We start from the raw sequence: 20,050 nt of genomic DNA, 5'->3' as shown, positions 1-20,050 counted from the left end.
AACCTTTTAGTTTACTAATATATACCCATCCTTCCAGTATCCCATCATGATATTCACATAGCTCAATGTATTTGGGATAACTCGTTAGTCAAACTGTCCACTCTAGTGATAATTGGGGAAACCTGGTGGATTAGTGAAATCTATGTATTTTAGGTAGATCAGCCTTTCTCAACTTTAATTTTTTTAATAGCTAAAAACCCTTAAAGTAATCATCTGGTCTTAGGGAATCCCTTCAAATAATTACTACAGTTAATATCTACCGTTTACGTGAGAAGAATGCCCCTTCTATTGGTGATCAGCGAGAAGACTGCCCCTTCCATTGGTGGTCAGCGAGAAGACTGCCCCTTCCATTGGTGGTCAGTGAGAAGACTGCCCCTTCCATTGGTGGTCAGTGAGAAGACTGTCCCTTCCATTGGTGGTCAGCGAGAAGACTGCCCCTTCCATTGGTGGTCAGTGAGAAGACTGCCCCTTCCATTGGTGGTCAGTGAGAAGACTGCCCCTTCCATTGGTGGTCAGTGAGAAGAATGCCCCTTCCATTTCTGGTCAGTGGGGAGAATACTCCTTACATTGGTGGTCAGTGGGGAGAATGTACCCCACATTGAAGGTCAGTGGGAAGAATGGCCCTTATATTGGTTATCAGTGGGAAGAATCGTCCCTTACAGTGTTGGGATCTCCTCCTCGTGTCAACACTCTAGGAGTTCTGGGATCTCTGCTCATTCATATGCCAGTCTCTCTCCTGGACTTGGTTTTACTTGTGCTTCACTGAATAAAATAGTACGATGCTACGAAACTGCTTGGAGTCCCTTTCTCCTTTTGTTGGCTATTGGGAAGAACGCTCCTTACATTGGTGGCCAGTAGAACAATTGCTCCTTACATTGATGGCAAGTTATCCGAGAGGCATCTCATAGTCTAGTGTTTCTGGACTTAAATACTACGCCATAACGGTCTAGGAGACATCGAGTGAAAAATACAACTTAAGGCCTGAGCCGGAAACTTATCTACATCAGGAAAGCCACCCGCCCTATAGGGAAAGGCGATATTCCAGTAAGTCAGTCTAGGACGATAAGAAAGAATTACAGTAGAAAAAATAACTATGTAATGCAAACTGACAAAAACAACATTTCCATTCACCACCCCCCCCCCCCCCTAAAAAAATTAAAATATTTATTAATATTTCTATAGTAATATATATATATATATATATATATATATATATATATATATATATATATATATATATATATATATATATATATATATATATACACACACACACACACACACACACACACACACACCAGACAGGGCAAGACAAGTTTTTTTTCTCATGACAGGTCAAAAAGGTTACCAAAACAGTTTATTGTTCTACGGATTACGTAACATATTGCCTAATATGCCCTTGTGACCTATAATATGTAGGAGAAACCATCGGGTCCCTGCGTACAAGATTTGCTGTGCACGAAAGGAACACAGACAATGGGTCAGACAAACACACGTGAATTAAGTAATTAGTACTCTCTCTTTAATGACCTTTAACCCCTTTATGACCACCTAAAACATATGTGCGGCAGCAAATAGATGGGCTTCATCACCCACGTGCTGCACAAAGGAGTTACTGGGCGGCCGCTATTTCTGTACTGAAAGTCCGCTCACTGCACGCTCCCAGCACACACCGAGCTGTGAAAGACAGCTCTCCCCGCTAATGATCACATGACCATCAGTGTTCACGATTGGCTAATCCCCCAACATTCAAAACTTTTTCACAGGATGCCAAAGCGTGCCGGAAGTGGCTAATAGAGGCTGCTTTGTAAATTGCCCAGTTAAAAAGGAGAAGATACTGTATCATAATATCCTTTTTAGAACTAGATGTAAGGCGGGAGTAGGCAATCTTCTGAGTGTCGTATGGCGAAAAACGTTAGCACAAAAATCGAGAGTACCAGATATATAAAACAAAATATCTACTTCAGAATCTGAATCAAGAAAGAGAAAATTTAGCAAGTAAATTGTGGTGCTAATAATCCAAATATCCAATAGTAACCCCCAACACAAGTGGCTGTGTTGACACTATTAACCCCCAACTATTGGTGTCGGCACTAATCACCCCCAACACTGATGACAAAAATATCAACCCCCAACATTGGTGTCGGCACTAATCACCCCCAACACTGATGACAAAAATATCAACCCCCAACATTGGTGTCAATGTCAGCACCAATAACCCCCAACATTGGTGTCAGCACCAATAACCCCCAACATTGGTGTCAGCACCAATAACCCCCAACATTGGTGTCAGCACCAATAACCCCCAACATTGGTGTCAGCACCAATAACCCCCAACATTGGTGTCAGCACCAATAACCCCCAACATTGGTGTCAGCACCAATAACCCCCAACATTGGTGTCAGCACCAATAACCCCCAACATTGGTGTCAGCACCAATAACCCCCAACATTGGTGTCAGCACCAATAACCCCCAACATTGGTGTCAGCACCAATAACCCCCAACATTAGTGTCAGCACCAATAACCCCCAACATTAGTGTCAACGTTAGGACCAATAACCCCCAACATTGGTTTCAGTGTCAGCACTAATAACCCCAACATTGGTGTCAGTGTTGGCAATAATAACCCCGACGTTGGTGTCAGTGACTGGTTTAAAGGGGCACATGTAACCGCTTAATGGACTTCCCCCATGTACATATACTGCGGCCCAAAATCACACACCTATATGCGATTGCGGTCCTCAGCTCTGGGGCACCCGTGTTGCCAGAGCCCTACTCCCGCTGTGATTGGACACACCGGGAGCCAATCAGCGGGTCCGGCAGCCGCGATGGCCATCTGGAACCCACGGATCATTCAGAGAAGAGGCAGAATGGCGGTCTACCTATGTAAACAAGGCAGACCGCCATTCTGTGAGGGAGGAAGATGAAGATCTTGTGTTTCTGCTAAGCAGAAACACGGATCTCTGTTCTCCTTCAGTCACAGCATCCCCCCTACAGTTAGAAAGCACTCCCTAGGAGCACACTTAACCCTGTGATCGCCCCTGGTGTTAACCCCTTCCCTGCTAGTGCCATTTATACAGTGACAGTGCTTTTTTTTTTTTTTTTTTTTTAGAACCGATCGCTGCATTGGGGTCCCCAAAAAGTGTCACTTAGTGTCCGATTTGTCCGCTGCAATGTGAAAGTCCCACTAAAAACCATCCGCCATTACTAGTAAAAACAATAAAAAAAATAAAAAAGGGTCCATAAATCTATCCCATAGTTTGTAGATGCTATAACTTTTGCGCAAACCAATCCATATACACATTGGGATTTTTTTTTTTTACCAAAAATACATAGCAAAATATATATTGGCCTAAATCGATGAAGAAATTCGATTAAAAAAAAAAAAAAAAATTTATTGGATGCGTTTTATAGCAGAAAGTAAAAGAATATGTTTTTTTTTTCAAAATTTGTGCTCTTTTGTGGTTCATAGCACAAAAAATAAAAACCGCTGGAGGTGATCGAATATCACCAAAAGAAAGCTCTATTTGTGGGAAAAAAAGGCCATTGATTTTATTTGGGTACAACGTTGCACGTCCGCGCAATTGGCAGTTGAAGCGACGCAGTGCCTCGCAAGAAAAATAGCCTTGTCAGGAAGGGGGGTAAATCCTTCCGGAGCTGAAGTGGTTAAATAGTCCGAGTATACACTGCACACTTTTGTCACAGTCCTTGTACGAAGACCTGGCTACTTAGTAACCAGCAACTGTTGAAACAACAAACACATTGGTCAGGCGTATCTAACATAAAAAATGGCATAAAAATTGCAGGGTGTACAGGCATACACTTATACAGTTGTGGTCAAAAGTTTGCACACCCTGCCAGAAATCGTGACATTTTGCCATCAATATTGAAAATATGACTGATCATTTCAAAAACTGTCTTATGTAAGGATAGTGATCATATGAAGCCATTTTATTATCACATAGTTGTTTGGTGTTTCCTTTTTAAAATCATAACAGAAATTACCCAAATTGGCCCTGATGAAAAGTTTCCATCCCCTGGAACAGTTGGCCTTGGTACAGACACACAAGGTGACACACACAGGTTAAAATGGCAATTAAAAGGTTAATTTCCCACACCCGTGTCTTAATAAATTGCAATTAGTGCCTGTGTATAGTCAATGAGTTTGTTAGCTCTCACGTGAATGCACTGAGACTAGATACCGAGCTATGAGGAGCAGAAAAGAACTGTCAAAAGACTTGCGTAACAAGGTATTGGAACTTTATAAAGGGAAAAAGGATATAAAAAGATATCCAAAGTCAGTGCTGGCATAGTCGGAAAAAAAAAAAAAAAAAAAAAAAAAAAAGATATCCATGCCAGTCAGTACAGATCAATCACTTATTAAGTGGAAAATTTATGAAACTCTTGATACAAAGCTTTACAAAGATTGCAGCCACAACTGCCAGAAGAATTGTTCAGGATACAAAGAAAATCCCACAGGTAACCTCAGAAGAAATACAGGCTTCTCTGGAAAAAGATGGCGTGGTTGTTTAAGGAGCACAATACTTGAACAAAAATGAGCTGCATGATCAAGTTACCAGAAAGAAGCCTTTACTCTGCCAATGCCACAAAAAAGCCCGGTTACAATATGGCCGATAAAACCTTGACATGGCTCACCGGGCTATTTTGTGGCATTGCTGCAGTAAAGGCTTCTTTCTGACAACTCGACCATGCCAGTACTGACTGGCATGTTCTAGGCTTTGGATATCTTTTCATATCCTTTTCCCATCTTTATGAAGTTCCCATACCTTGTTATGCAGGTCTTTAGATACTGAGGCAAGGAGAGTAAAAAAAGAACTGTCAAAAAGACCTGCGTAACAAGGTAATGAAACTTTATAAAGATGGGAAAAAGGATATAAAAAGATATTCAAAGTCAGTGCTGGCATAGTCGCGTTGCCAGAAAGCAGCCTTCACTGTGTCAATGCATCTTTATAAAATTCCATTACCTTGTTAAGCAGGTCTTTGGACAGTTCTTTTCTGCTCCTCATGGCATCCACGTCAGAGCTAACAAACCCATTGACTATTTATACACAGACACTAATAGCAATTTAAGAAGACACAGATGCGGGAAATTAACCTTTGTTATGTGCATTTGACCTGCTGCTATCAGCCTCTTGCAGCGCACTGTACAGCAGAACTCAGACTGGGGGAAGGACAGGCTGCACAAGCACTCAGCATGTTCCTTGCACTGCAGAACAAATGACTGATTGGAGCAAAGCAAAGTGACAGATGAGCTCATCAGTCTGCTGCTTTTCTTTTCACTGTATAATCACAGGCTGGGGGAGAGACAAGACCTGTAATGTGTTATCTTAACAGTAGCAAAGATAAATCAGGTCTCCTGGCCTGCCAGCTAAGGCTGTGCCATGTGGCAGAGCTGTGTAAATCTCAGAACTGCATGGATATAAATACATTATATAAGGTATCTTACAAAATTGAGTACACCCCTCAAATTTCTGTAAATATTTTATTATATTAAATATATTAATATAATATATAAATATATTAAATATCTTTTCATGTGACAACACTGAAGAAATGACACTTGTCTACAATGTAAAGTAGTGAGTGTGCAGCTTGTATAACACTGTAAATTTTCTGTCCCCTCAAAATAACTCAACACACAGCCATTAATGTCTAAACAAAAGTAAATTGGGCGCAAAGTGTCAATATTTGGTGTGGCCACCATTATTTTCCAGCACTGCCCTAACCCTCTTGGGCATGGAGGTCACCAGAGCTTCACAGGTTGCCACTGGAGTCCTCTTCTCCTCCTCCATGATGACATCACAGAGCTGGTGGATGTTGGAGACCTTACGTTCCTCCACCTTCCATTTGAGGATGTCCCACAGATGATCAATAGGGTTTAGGTCTGGAGACATGCTTGGCCAGTCCATCACCTTTACCCTCAGCTTCTTTAGCAAGGCAGTGGTCATCTTGAAGGTGTGTTTGGGGTCGTTATGTTGGAATACTGCCCTGCGGCCCAGTCTCTGAAGGGAGGGGATCATGCTCTGCTTCAGTATGTCACAGTACATGTTGGCATTCATGGTTCCCTCAATGATCTGTAGCTCCCCAGTGCCAGCAGCACTCATACAGCCCCAGACCATGACACTCCCACCACCATGCTTGACTGTAGGCAAGACACACTTGTCTTTGTCCTCCTCACCTGGTTGCCCCCACACACGCTTGTCACCATCTGAACCAAATACGTTTATCTTGGTCTCATCAAACCACAGGACATGGTTCCAGTAATCCATGTTCTTAGACTACTTGTTTTCTGCAAACTGTTTGCGGACTCTCTTGTGCACCATGTTTAGAAGAGGCTTCCTTCTGGGATGACAGCCATGCAAACCAATTTGATGCAGTGTGCGGCGTATGGTCTGAGCACTGATAGTCTGACCCCCCACCCCTTCAACCTCTGCAGCAATGCTGGCAGCACTCATACGTCTATTTCCCAAAGACAACCTCTGGATATGACGCTGAACACGTGACCTCAACTCCTTTGGTTGACCATGGTGAGGCCTGTTCTGAGTGGAACCTGTTCTGTTAAACCGCTGTATGGTCTTGGCCACTGGGCTGTAGCTCAGTTTCAGGGTCTTGGTAACCTTCTTATAGCCTAGGCCATCTTTATGCAGAGCAACAATTCTTTTTTTTCAGGTCCTCAGAGAGTTCTTTGCCATGAGGTGCCATGTTGAACTTCCAGTGACCAGTATGAGAGAGAGAGCGATAACACCAAATTTAACACACCTGCTCCCCATTCACACCTGAGACCTTGTAATACCAACGAGCCACATGACACTGGGGAGGGAAAATGGGCCCAATTTGGACATGTTCACTTAGGGGTGTACTCACTTTTGTTGCCAGCGGTTTAGACATGAATGGCTGTGTGTTGAGTTATTTTGAGGGGGCAGCAAATTTACACTGTTATACAAGCTGTACACTCACTACTTTACATTGGAGCAAAGTGTAATTTCTTCAGTGTTGTCACATGAAAAGATATAATTAACCATTTACAAAAATGTTAGGGGTGTACTCACCTTTGTGAGATACTGTACATGTCCATCTGTGCATTTAGCGTTTGCCTGAACAAAACCTTTGCAAAACAAGAAATAAAAAATAAACACTCACCTGACGTTAACCATGTCGGCCGGGGTCCCCACGAAGCCCCCTGTAAAACCTGAAAAAAAAAAAAGAAAAATGAAGTCAAGGAAGCTTAATTAGCTCATATATATATATATATATATATATATATATATATATACATATACACATACACACACACAGTTCATCTGGAAAGTATTCACAGCGCTTCACTTTTTCCACATTTTGTATTGTTACAGCCTTATTCCAAAATTTTACAAATTCATTATTTTCCTCAGAATACTACAAACAATATCCCATAATGACAACGTGAAAGAAGTTTGAAATCTTTGCAAATTTATTAAAATAAAAACATAAAAAAAAAATCACATGTATACTGTACAAGTACATGTGTGTGGCCTTTGCCATGACACTCAAAATTGAGTTCAGGTCCATCCAGTTTCCACTGATCATCCTTGAGATGTTGCTACAACATGATTGGAGTCCACCTGTGGTAAATTCAGTTGATTGGACATGATTTGGAAAGGCCACACACCTGTCTATATAAGGTTCCCCAGTTATCAGTGCATGTCAGAGCACAAGCCAAGCCATGTAGTCCAAGGAATTGTCTGTAGACCTCAGAGACAGGATTGTATGGAGGCACAGATCTGGGGAAGGGTACAACAGAAAAATTACCTGCAGCATCCATCATCTGTAATTGGAAAAAGTTTGGAATCACCAGGACTCTTCCTAGAGTGGGCTGCCTGGCCAAACTGAGCAATTGGGGGAGAAGGGCCTTAGTCAGGGAGGTGACCAAGAACCCGATGGTCACTCTGACAGAGCTCCGGCATTTCTCTGTGGAGAGAGGCGAACCTTCCAGAAGAACAACCATCTCTGCAGCACTCCACCAATCAGGCCTGTATGGTAGAGAGGCCAGACGGAAGACACTCCTCAGTAAAAGGCACGACAGCCCGCCTAGAGTTTGCCAACAGGCACCTGAAGGACTCTCAGACCATGAGAAACAAAATTCTCTGGTCTTATGATACAAAAATTGAACTCTTTGGCCTGAATGGCAAGCGTCATGTCTGGAGGAAACCAGGCACAGCTCATCACCTGGCCAATATCATCCCTACAGTGAAGCATGGTGGTGGCAGCATCGTGCTGTGGGGATGTTTTTCATCTGCAGAAACTGGGAGACTAATCAGGATTGAGGGAAAGATGATTGCAGCAATGTACAGAGACATCCTTGATGAAAACCTGCTCCATAGCCCTCTGAACTTCAGACTGGGGTGAAGGTTCATCTTCCAACAGAACAATGACCCTAAGCACACAGCCAAGATAACAAAGGAGTGGCTACGGGACAACCCTTAATGTCCTTGAGTGGTCCAGCCAGAGCCCAGACTTGAACCCGATTGAACATCTCTGGAGAGATCTGAAAATGGCTGTGCACCGACACTCCCCATCCAACCTGATGGAGCTTCAGAGGTCCTGCAAAGAAGAATGGAAGAAACTGCCCAAAAATAAGAGTGCCAAGCTTGTAGCATCCTACTCATCATACATCATGCTCATCATACATCATGCTCATCATACATCATGCTCATCATACATCATGCTCATCATACATCATACTCAAAAAGACTTGAGGCTGTAATTGGTGCCAAAGGAGCTTCACCAAAGTATTGAGCAAAGGCTGTGAATACTTCTGTACATGGGATTTTTTTATTTTTAATAACTTTGAAAAAGTTTCAAACAAACTTTAAATGTTGTCATTAAGGGGTTTTATTGGTAGAATTTTGAGGAAAATAATGAATTTATTCCATTTTGGCTGTAACAACAGAATGTGGAAAAAGTAGAGCGCTGTGAATACTTTCTGATGCACTCTATACATTATTTTTAGCAGAGAATCTAGGGAATAAAATAGCGTTCATTGCAAATTTTTATGTCAAACAGTATTAGCGCAGCTTTTTTTTTAAACGCAATTTTTGGGGGAAAAAAATTAATAAAAATACACCATATACACACCCCAATTTTTTTTATATAATATGAAAGATGTTACACCGAGTAAATAGATACCTTACATGTCAAACTTTAAAAGTGCGCACACTCGTGGAACAGCGACAAACTGCGGTACTTAAAAATCCATACGCAATGGTTTAAAATGTTTTACAGGTCACCTGTTTAAAGTTACAGAGGAGTTCTAGCGCTAGAATTGCTCTCGCGATAACATTTGCTGTGATACTTCACACGTGTGGTGCGAACATCGTTTACATATGCGTGAAAGACTTACATATGCGTTCGCTTCTGCACACGAGCACAGAGGGATGGGGGTGTTTTACATTTTTTATTTTTAAAAAGAAAAAGCAATCCACCACAAAACACTTTTCTGAGGGGGCAGCAAGGGCTGCCATGTGTCTGAATGAGGCCCAATAATCCATCACCTAATTACTTCCTCCTTCATCACCCACACTTCACTGGTGCCGCGGGTGAAATTTCAAGATCTGCCTGTAGACGGTCATTACCGGGGCGTGTAATCCTAGGTGTGTGGTCTTTCGTGGTCGAATTCTCAGTCTCCCTGGGATTTGGGCTCGGAGGTCACTGTGGTAATGGATTAGTACAGATATTAAACTTTCTAATCCTTTGCTCTATACATCAACGATCGTCTTAGTCTTTCAGTCCTTTAAGCTGGCTGTAGAGTTTAGGCGGCAGCTGGAGGATAATAAAATGATCCAACCACCAAAAATATATTTCTGCTGCCCGGCATACACATGTACACACGCTTGTGTCACGTTTCCCAGCTCAGGGAAACAAAGGGTTAAAAGGTTATAAATTGTAGCCCAGCCAATAGGCTTCCCCAGATAAGACCAGGTATCAGGGATGGGTACATCTAGGCTACTCTACTGTTCAGCCAGTTTTGTGATCACCTGACAAGACAGTACAAGGACCTCCACTGCAGCTACAACAGCACTTGGACACTCCCCCAGCTTTCTGATTGGATGGTGAAGGAGCAGCACACACACTGTAGAGGTGTTCCCTCTGCTCTCCACCTGTTTGTTAACACAGCTCACTGCAACAGCGCCGGATTGGCTGTCAGGGCAGCCTTTCCAACTCCAGGTCCGCATGCTGGAGATTACACAATAACAAAGAATACACACATCCAATATTAGGACGGATGCAGGTATTTATGGTAGCTGCATTTAAAGCCTTACCTTTTTTTATGCCCCATACTGGTAGCAAGTCTTTTGCTGTACTGAAACTGGTTGTTCTTAATTCCCTAAAAACGTGCATCTCCACATTGTAACCCTTTGAAGCTGCTGCAGCTAGTTTGAGCCTGCCTGCAATCATTAATCCCGGCCCTTCCCAATCTGTACTGTCCTTGCCTCCCAAGCTATTAGCCTTCTCTGCCATCAATAAGCATTGTATGAAACAACACATCCTCGGCATCCCTTTAGATGTGCATGCTCAAGCAATCAATCAGCAGAAAGAACCGCAGGGAGGAGCATGCATGTCTAAAGGGATACCTCTGATGTGTTCTTTCATATAACGATTCTGAAAGAAGATTTCAGGTAGGGTGCTGCAACGCTGACAGGAGCCCACTGGACCCTCCCACCAATCTCTCAGCAAAAGACCAAACGAGGCAGACCCAATTTTGTCACTGGTTCTCAAAAGAGGTTCTTTCTTGAAAACAAAATGACTTGATCGGGGGGTTGGGGGGGTAAGGGAAAGTATTATTTGTGTATGTAGCCATACACAAATTTTGATTGGTTCCTCATAAAATGGTCTGAAATTCACTTTATCATTCTTACCGCCAAATGCTCCCAGCAGAACCTTCTGGTAGAACGGGAGGGGGGCCTTGCTGTCCTGGGCCAGTTTGTCTCGCACCGTCTCATAGATGGCAAATCGAGTCATGGAATATGTGATCTGCGGGAACAGAAGGGCAATGTGATAAAACATTCTGACTTCTGCCTAACAGCACTAGGGACATCGGTTCGAATCCCATGTTGGATGAGAAGATCCAACTCCCAATCGTGCTTCTCAAAAGGTGTTCAGTAGGGTTACCACAAGGAGGAGCACAATTGTCTACAATATCTTTCCATACCGTAGTATCAACATCAACCTTCAATGATGACACCTGAACTCCATTGTTTGGAGGGATGTCCTCCTACGTGTGGCCATACAGCTAGCTATGATGGTCAGATGTCTTCAAACTTTAGACTATATACATATAGCCTACTCAGAAGAACACCGTGGGTCTAGGTTATATGGATAGCAGCTGGCAATGGAAATGGGAGATCACCTGAGAGAAGCTCATATGTGTAATGACATGTAATTGAGGTTTCATGTCCCGAAGGAAGGCAAAGTGTGCATGCAGAGAGCGGTATGGGAATGCTAAAGAGGACTAATTAAATAAAACAGCAATACTGCACAAACACTATACAGTCTACATTTATTGATGGTGGGAGCTGTGATGCTCTAGAGAAAGCGGAAGTGACGCGTTTGCGCTCAATCTTACCCAACATGTTTCGCTCAAATAACCACAGCCGGTGATTCCCTATACAAGTGATGGCGAACCTTGGCGCCCCAGATGTTTTGGAACTACATTTCCCATGATGCTCTACTACACTGCAGCATGCATGAGAATCATGGGAAATGTAGTTCCAAAACATCTGGGGTGCCAAGGTTCGCCATCACTGCCCTATACCATAAGAGCGATCATAGCGACTGTTCTGCCACTTGATCGTTCTTACAGGAGGCGAGAGGGGACCGCCCCCACCGCCCCGGTGCTTCTTCCGACTTACCGATATGATCGAAAATCGCCGGCCCCAGATGTTGATCATCTGGTCTGCCGGAGCCTGTATGATCGTTGGAGGCCGGGCGCGATGTTATGAAGTCACGCCCGGCCTCTGCATTAAAAAAAAAAAAAAAAAAATGGCGCCGCCTTGGCTGGGAAGCCAGGATCGTTTTATTTTTATTTTTTTATTTCAGGCTTCCCAGCCTAGTGGTGAGATGTGGGGTCTTATTGACCAAATATCTCACTGTAAAGAGGACCTGTCATGTTATATTCCTATTACAAGGGATGTTTACATTCCTTGCAATTAGGAATAAAAACGATCAAATTATTTTTCAAAAAAGTGTCAAACTAAAAAAAAAAAAAGAAAGTATAATTAACAAACAATATAAAAAAGTTGTATTCTCTAGGGCAGGGATCTGCAATTAGCGGACCTCCAGCTGTTGCAAAACTACAAGTCCCATCATGCCTCTGGGTGTCATGCTTGTGGCTGTCAGAGTCTTGCTATGCCTCATGGGATTTGTAGTTCTGCAACAGCTGGAAGTCCGCTAATTGCATATCCCTTCTCTAGGGTCTTTACTAAAAAAAAAAAAAAAAAATTATATATATATATATGTTAGCCCAATTCTTTTTGTATAATGTGAAAAATTTTACGCCGCGAGAATCGTGATCTTTTTATTCTAAGAAAAAAACAAAAAACGTGTGATTCTCATTTTGGCCAGAATCGTGCAGCTCTAACGCACATGCACTTTATTTACAGCTAATAATTTTTTTCAGTTTATTCATTGATGAGCGTGCAGCTCTTATTTATAGATATTGCCATTAGTGCATCATTCCCCTTTGCGCAGGCGTTGGGTTAATCTACTCACACAAAACTTTATATTTTTCTTATACACGCCCAGTTTACCTGTCTGAAGAGGGATGCACTCAGGCCATTGTATAGCGCAAGAAAGCCGTCATTCTTAATCACAGTAATTGCCATTCCAGTCATTCTCTTCTTCACCTCTTGCTGCGTCTGCAGATGTACCTGGATAGTGGAACAAAGGGAGTCACGTGACATTGCGCATCAGATTTTATAGATTCTCTGCCGAAGAATGGGAGCCAAAGGTTGCAAACATATCTTCTGCCATTTATTCACAGAGGCGCCCCTCCTTATTCAAACACAAGGTCATCACTGCAAATTCAACCCTCCCCCCCCCCCCACCACACACACCTTCCCCCGCCAATGTCTTAAAAAGTTTTCCTGCTTCTCAGACAGAGGACAATCACCCGATCTACCCACTTCACAATCGCACTGTGCTGACTCACTGTGACTGCAACACAAATTCCTTCACCGGAATTCCAGATCTCCGTGTGTATACAATGCCTCCGCTCAACCATCATTTTATGACCACCCACCTAATATGGAGTTGGCCCCCCCCGCTTTTGCGTCCATGCTGGTTTGTGGGCTTTTGGCTATGGTGGGTAGAACATGTAAGCATATACATGGTGCATCTCAGGAGTGCAATTCCATGCGTCCTTTGGTTGTGCACATGGGCCAAAGAGGATATTTAAACTCCTTCCCTTGTGGGGACTGGTGCTGGGACTTCTTGCCAGCTATCTTGTTTGTGATATTGCCGTTTTCTCCCTTTAAGTTTATTGGTCCAGGTTGCCTGTCTTAACCTGCATCTCCTGTCATTGCCAACTCTCCTTGTTTCTGACAACTGCCTGCCTTACCTGCCCGGACGCCGACTACTCTTGCCACGGGCCTGCTTGGACACCAAACACTTGCATCTGCCCCGGCCGCTGCCTGGACACCGACTACTCTTGCCATGGACCTGCTTGGACACCAAACACTTGCACCTGCCTTGACACCTGCTACTCTTGCCATGGACCTGCTTGGACACCAAACACTTGCATCTGCCATCTGCCCCGGCCGCTGCCTGGACACCGACTACTCTTGCCATGGACCTGCTTGGACACCAAACACTTGCATCTGTCACCTGCCTCGACCGCTGCCTGGACACTGACTACTCTTACAAAAGGGGTTAAGCATTGGCGCAAAGGTAGAAGCCAGCGTGTCACAGGGGGTGCTCTAGAATATTAAAAGCTGGTATAGAAAGTGGTTTGGGCAACATAACAACAAATTGGAAACAAATTGAAACCAAGGGAATGTCCAAAAAGTCCATAAAAATCAATTGGCTGCACACTATATGGCATCTCAGTGGGCAAGTAAGAAGCAACTTGAAGTCTGGGAGAAAGCACAAGCGCCAATCTGAGTGTAGCATTAAGGTCATTTAATAAAAAACAGACAGACAGGTACTCACAATGGTGAAGTAAAAATCAGCATGCAGCATGTGGCACTACAAGTATCCCCATCCAAGGAGAGGTGTATACAGGTCCACCGATGCAGCTTTGGGCTCCAAAAGACGCTGCCGATGGATTCTGGTGCTTCCTGGAGACATGGAACGCAAGGGCGACTGTTCCTGACGTTACTTCCTGGATGTAGGTGTGTTACCAGGGCGACCTTAATACTAAGCTTGAGATTTCTCCTAGTCCTAACTGACTACTCTTGCCTGCTGCCAGCCCTGACCCCTGCCTGGATACTGACTACTTATCACTCAGGCCTGTCTGCACATACACTATTGCATGCCTCCTGCCTCAACCTCTGCCTAGACACTGACTACTCTTGCCTGCTGCTAGCCTTGACCTCTGCCTGGACATCCCACTGGCCTGTCTGCACATAGACTACTCATGCATGCCACCTGCCTCGAACTCTGCTTGGACACTGACTACTCTTGCGTGCCTTCAACCTGGGCCTGGACATTGACTACTTATCCCACCGGCCTGCCTTGACCTCTGCCTGGACATGGACTATGCTGGCCCACCTAGACCCCTGCCTGGAAATGTACTACGCTGGCCCGCCTAGACTCCTGCCTGGACACAGACTACCCTGGCCCGCCTAGACCCCTGCCTGGACACGGACTACCCTGGCCCGCCTAGACCCCTGCCTGGACACGGACTACCCTGGCCCGCCTAGACCCCTGCCTGGACACGGACTACCCTGGCCCGCCTAGACCCCTGCCTGGACACGGACTACCCTGGCCCACCTAGACCCCTGCCTGGACACGGACTACGCTGGCCCACCTAGACCCCTGCCTGGACACGGACTACGCTGGCCCACCTAGACCCCTGCCTGGACACGGTCTACGCTGGCCCACCTAGACCCCTGCCTGGACACGGTCTACGTTGGCCCACCTAGACCCCTGCCTGGACATGGACTACGCTGGCCCACCTAGACCCCTGCCTGGACACGGACTACGCTGGCCCACCTAGACCCCTGCCTGGACACGGACTACGCTGGCCCACCTAGACCCCTGCCTGGACACGGACTACGCTGGCCCACCTAGACCCATGTGGACAGGAACTAACCTTGCCTGCTTCGAACTCGGCCTGTACTCCAGCTATTCCTTGTCTGCCTCAACCTCTGCCTGGACACCAACTACTTTTACCTGCCACATAACCTTGACCTCTGCTTTGACACTGGCTACTATTGCCAGCTGCATGCCTCGACCTCTGCCTAGACACTGATCCCTCTGGCCTGCGTAGGCACTTAATCTTTCCTGCTGCCTGCCTAGGCACTGACCACTCTTGCCTGCCCCTTGTCTAGACCTCTACCTGAATTCTAACCAGCCATAGTGCTGCTAGCTTGTCTCCTCATTGCTATCCCAGGGTGGGGCAATTCTGCGGATCACAATCTAGTAACTTTTTGCAGAGAAGTATCTAAAAAAGTGAGCACTGCAATGCATTTTAACAACCATGGTAGCGTATAGGAGTAGGCGTTTTCAATGCACACCATGATGCAGATAATATGCGTACTGCGTGGTATAATGAATGAGCCCAGAAATTTGCGTATTTGGAGAAAATGGATAATTTGGTTCACCGGCTGTCATGTATGTGTGTGTTTGGCACTCTCTATACTGAAGGAGTACGTCACTCAAAAAGTCACGTGACCATCCTTACGTTCGTCTTCCCAGCGCATTGGCGCCCTCAGTAAAGCTTTGATAAAAGGCATTTCTCTTGCAAAGCAAACGCTCCGCAGTACATTTAGTTTACTCCGAGAGTTTATGACATGAACACTCCCTGCTGTTGCAATGACAAGTCCTTGAAAGCTCACAACACGTGCCCCAACCATCTCAAGGCGATGCCTCGTCCCACTTCCCCGGGCATTTGGCCTGGTCTCCAATTTCAGAGAGTTCCACATCTGCACCAATAATAGGCTACAAATGCAGCTCACTCCTAACGAGCTTGGCACAGCGAGACCAACAGGCCTGTGACCCCATGCAAGAAAAAAAAAAAACCACACAGAATAAGATGAGAGGGGGCGGGGGAAGTCATTCATTGGGTGCCAACAAAACGTCACGTGTCACCAGCTGGGGGGCGCTGCAGATGGCACGCACTCATTCATACTGGACGTGGCAAAGAAGCAAAAGGGCCAAAAGTTACAGCAACCGTGCTAAAACTCAACTCGATTGATGTTATGAAATAGGCTGCAACCTGATCATACAATCTCTCAACAAAAGCCCCACATGTGTTACAATCTGATTGTAAGATCCCTTTAGAGCTATTATGTAGTACAAGGGCTTGTCCGATTCGATTCACCGCAAATCAGATAAATTAGATGGCTGCTTATGTGACACGGTTTAGGCAGATCTGAAGTTGAAACTGATTGTATGGACAGATTTGATTGTGTATGGTGAACATACACTATACAATCACCTTTAGCCGGGGTTCACACTAATCCTTTCACCTGGCAGACGGAAGGAGCCACACAATTCCACCACTTATGCAAGACTACGTGAGGACCTGAGCTATAAGATAGACCCCTATGCACTTGGTTTGTGGATGCGCATGTACGAAGACTAGGGATGCACCGATACCATTTTTTTACGAGTACGAGGAATGATATTTTTTTTTTAGTACTCACTGATACCAATTACCGATACCTACCACAACCGTTTTGTTTTCACTTCAGCTGTCAGCAATGGTACAAAGCATTGAAAAGTTATTTACAAAATGGACGTGAACAAAACAAAAAACACAGGAAAATAATAATTAACCGCTTCAGCCCCGGACCATTTGGCTGGCCAAAGACCAGAGCACTTTTTACGATTCAGCACTGCGTCACTTCAACTGACAATTGCACGTTCGTGCGACATTGTGCTATTTGATCACCTCTGCGGTTTTTATTTTTTGCACTATAAAAAAAAAAAAAAAAGTGGCAATTTTGAAAAAAAAAATTGGGACCATTGGCATTAATACAGCGATCAAAAATGCATTGATTACTGTAAAAATGTCACCGGCGGTGAAGGGGTTGTGTGTCCTAACTGAAGGGGGGTGGGAACTGTACAGGGAAACGAACAGATCGCTGTTCATACTCTGTATGAACAAATGATCTGTCAGTTCTCCCCTCAGAGAAGCGGAAACACACACACACCATTCCGGGTTCTCCGTGTGCCCCGAGCGATCGCGGGAGCAAGGAGAGGAGCGAGCAGGGGGTGCGTGCCGGAGGCAAAGCGACATTACATAATGTTGTTTCGCCCAGCCGTGTCATTCTGCCACAGTACAACTGCGGCAGCTGGTCGACATGTGGTTAAAGGATTATAAAAATGAAATGAATAGAGAGTTAAATTAATCTATTAAATTAATATAGAGGCTTAATTAAGGCCTATTTGAGTAAATTAAGGGTTATTAAGGGGTTAAACAGAGGAACATTTGTTCATCCCTTTGATCTGCAGATGAAGATAAAAGATACAAAAAAAAAAAAAAAAGTTTTTTATTTTAGTGTTTCAGCTGCTGAGCAATGTTGTTAATAAACATTGCCAGCTGTTTTTTTTTTTTCCACAGCTCCAATTACTTGACTTCTTTAACACTTTAGCTGTCAACAGAGGAGACCCTGCTGACAGCTCAAAGAACCGAGCCTGAAAGTATCGGTTTTAGGTATCGGTGCACTTGTACGAGTAACGATACTTGTGCAAATACTCGGTATCGGTGCAACACTGACTAAGACTGCATCAATTATTGACATAATACACCTTTGGATGACGATGACAAACACCTTTTACCTTTTGAAGTCCCTGCAAATCTGAGATATGTTGCGGTGAAATCCACTGCGAGCCAAATCCACTCCTTTTAAGTGCTTACTTGGCCATATGTGAACCATCTCAGTCCGTGACACTCTGGCCGCTATCCATGCGTGGCTCTGACAGACCACCTACTCTTCACCTGAGCCATTTCTGCTGTTCAGTGGAATGCTTAGAGTTGGGATTTAAGCTACAGCTTTGCAAGTGTCAAGCCCTTTTAGTCCCTGAAGAAGTTCTACACTGTGTGTTTTTGAAACGCGTTGGACGGTCTGTCGGTTGACAGCTCTTGGGCCTCCCTTTTAACTGGCTGTATATTTGCCCCCAACTTTTGCTTTTATCGCTTAGAATTTTTGTATTTACGTCTTGAGAGAGAAATTTATATATACACATATTATATTATATATATATATATATATATATTATACACACACATACATATACATTACCGTATATACTCGAGTATAAGCCGAGATTTTCAGCCTCTTTTTTGAGGCTGAAAGTGCCCCCCTCGGCTTATACTCGAGTCATCGCTGTCTGCCCGCTCGATCAGCGTGTCGAGCAGACAGACAGCGGCCATTCTATTCAAAAGCCGCGCCTCCGGCTCCGCCTTCGCCTGTGATAGGCGGAACACTGAATTTCCCAGCAGCCTGTGTTCCGCCTATCACGGACATCGTATCATCCTCGTACTACGGACGAGGATGATACGACGTCTGTGATAGGCGGAACACAGGCTGCTGGGAAATTCAGTGTTCCGCCTATCACAGGCGAAGGCGGCGGCGCAGCTTTTGAACTTTACAATGGCCGCCGACGAAGAGGGCACGGGACGGCACGGCACGGGACGGGGGCAAGGCAAGGCACGACACGGGACGGATGCAAGGAGGCAAGGCACGACACGGGACGGATGCAAGGAGGCAAGGAGGCAAGGCACGGGACGGAGGCTCGGGACAAAGGTAGGCTGGACACACACACACACACACACACACACACACACACGGATGGAGACACACACAGGGATGGATGGATGGATGGATGGAGACACACACACACAGGGATGGATGGATGGATGGATGGATGGATGGAGACACACACACACACAGGGATGGATGGATGGATGGATGGAGACACACACACACAGGGATGGATGGATGGATGGATGGAGACACACACACACACAGGGATGGATGGATGGATGGACACACACACACACAGGGATGGATGGACGGACACACAGGGATGGACGGACACACAGGGATGGACGGACACACAGGGATGGACGGACACACAGGGATGGACGGACACACACACAGGGATGGACAGGCATGTCTCACCCTCGGCTTATACACGAGTCAATAAGTTTGCCAGTTTTTTTGGGGGTAAATTGGGGGCCTCGGCTTATATTCGGGTCGGCCTATACTCGAGTATATACGGTATATATATATATATATATATATATATATATATATATATATATATATATATATATATATATATATTATATATTATACACACACACACACACACACACACACACACACACACACATATACACTGTATTTATAAATAAATTTGTAACTTTTTTTACAATTACCATTTGCAGTCCGTTTAAAATCCCAATTTGAGGAAACCCATTTTTTTCATTATATGTACTCGGGAAGTGGTCCACAAACATCTTAGTCAGCTAGCTGGGGCAAACCCCCTTTCTCTGATGTGGTGGGTGACAGCACATGCAATGCGCACAGGAATCGCAGCACATTCCTGTGTGAATTACATGCGGCGTCTATGGGTGTGATTTGAGCCATGGTTTTCTATGGCTCAAAACCGAACCGCATTCGCACGAAACTAGTGCAGTCCCTTTATTTATTTTGTCTGGAACCAGAATCAGATCACATGGGTGTTCACACCCATGCAATCCGATTCTGTGAATCGCACTGCATTTTGCAAACCGATTGGTGGGTGTCGTGAACATACACTTCACAATTGGTTAGAATGAATGGATTGCGATTTTGATGCAGTGCAGAATCCACATTG

General features: G+C 44.7%; 1 protein-coding gene across 1 annotated transcript in view; it reads right to left on the bottom strand.

Moving 5' to 3' along the window:
* Nucleotides 1-20,050, bottom strand: part of SLC25A10 (solute carrier family 25 member 10) — a 47,786-nt gene that overhangs the window by 11,391 nt on the left and 16,345 nt on the right. Inside the window, exons 2-4 of the mRNA XM_077458839.1 lie at nt 12,808-12,927; nt 10,918-11,032; nt 7,163-7,211 (exon numbers count right to left, since the gene is read on the bottom strand). Coding sequence (XP_077314965.1) covers nt 7,163-7,211; nt 10,918-11,032; nt 12,808-12,927 — 284 coding nt within the window. The remainder of the gene's footprint in view (nt 1-7,162; nt 7,212-10,917; nt 11,033-12,807; nt 12,928-20,050) is intronic.

Source organism: Lithobates pipiens, unplaced genomic scaffold (genome assembly GCF_037356315.1).
Source record: "Lithobates pipiens isolate NorthernLeopardFrog02 unplaced genomic scaffold, aLitPip1_a1.2 Scaffold_28, whole genome shotgun sequence".
In the NCBI taxonomy this organism is placed as follows: Eukaryota; Metazoa; Chordata; class Amphibia; order Anura; family Ranidae; genus Lithobates; species Lithobates pipiens.
The sequence above is the reverse complement of the archived record's forward strand: the minus strand, read 5'-3'. Positions and strand labels throughout refer to the sequence as shown.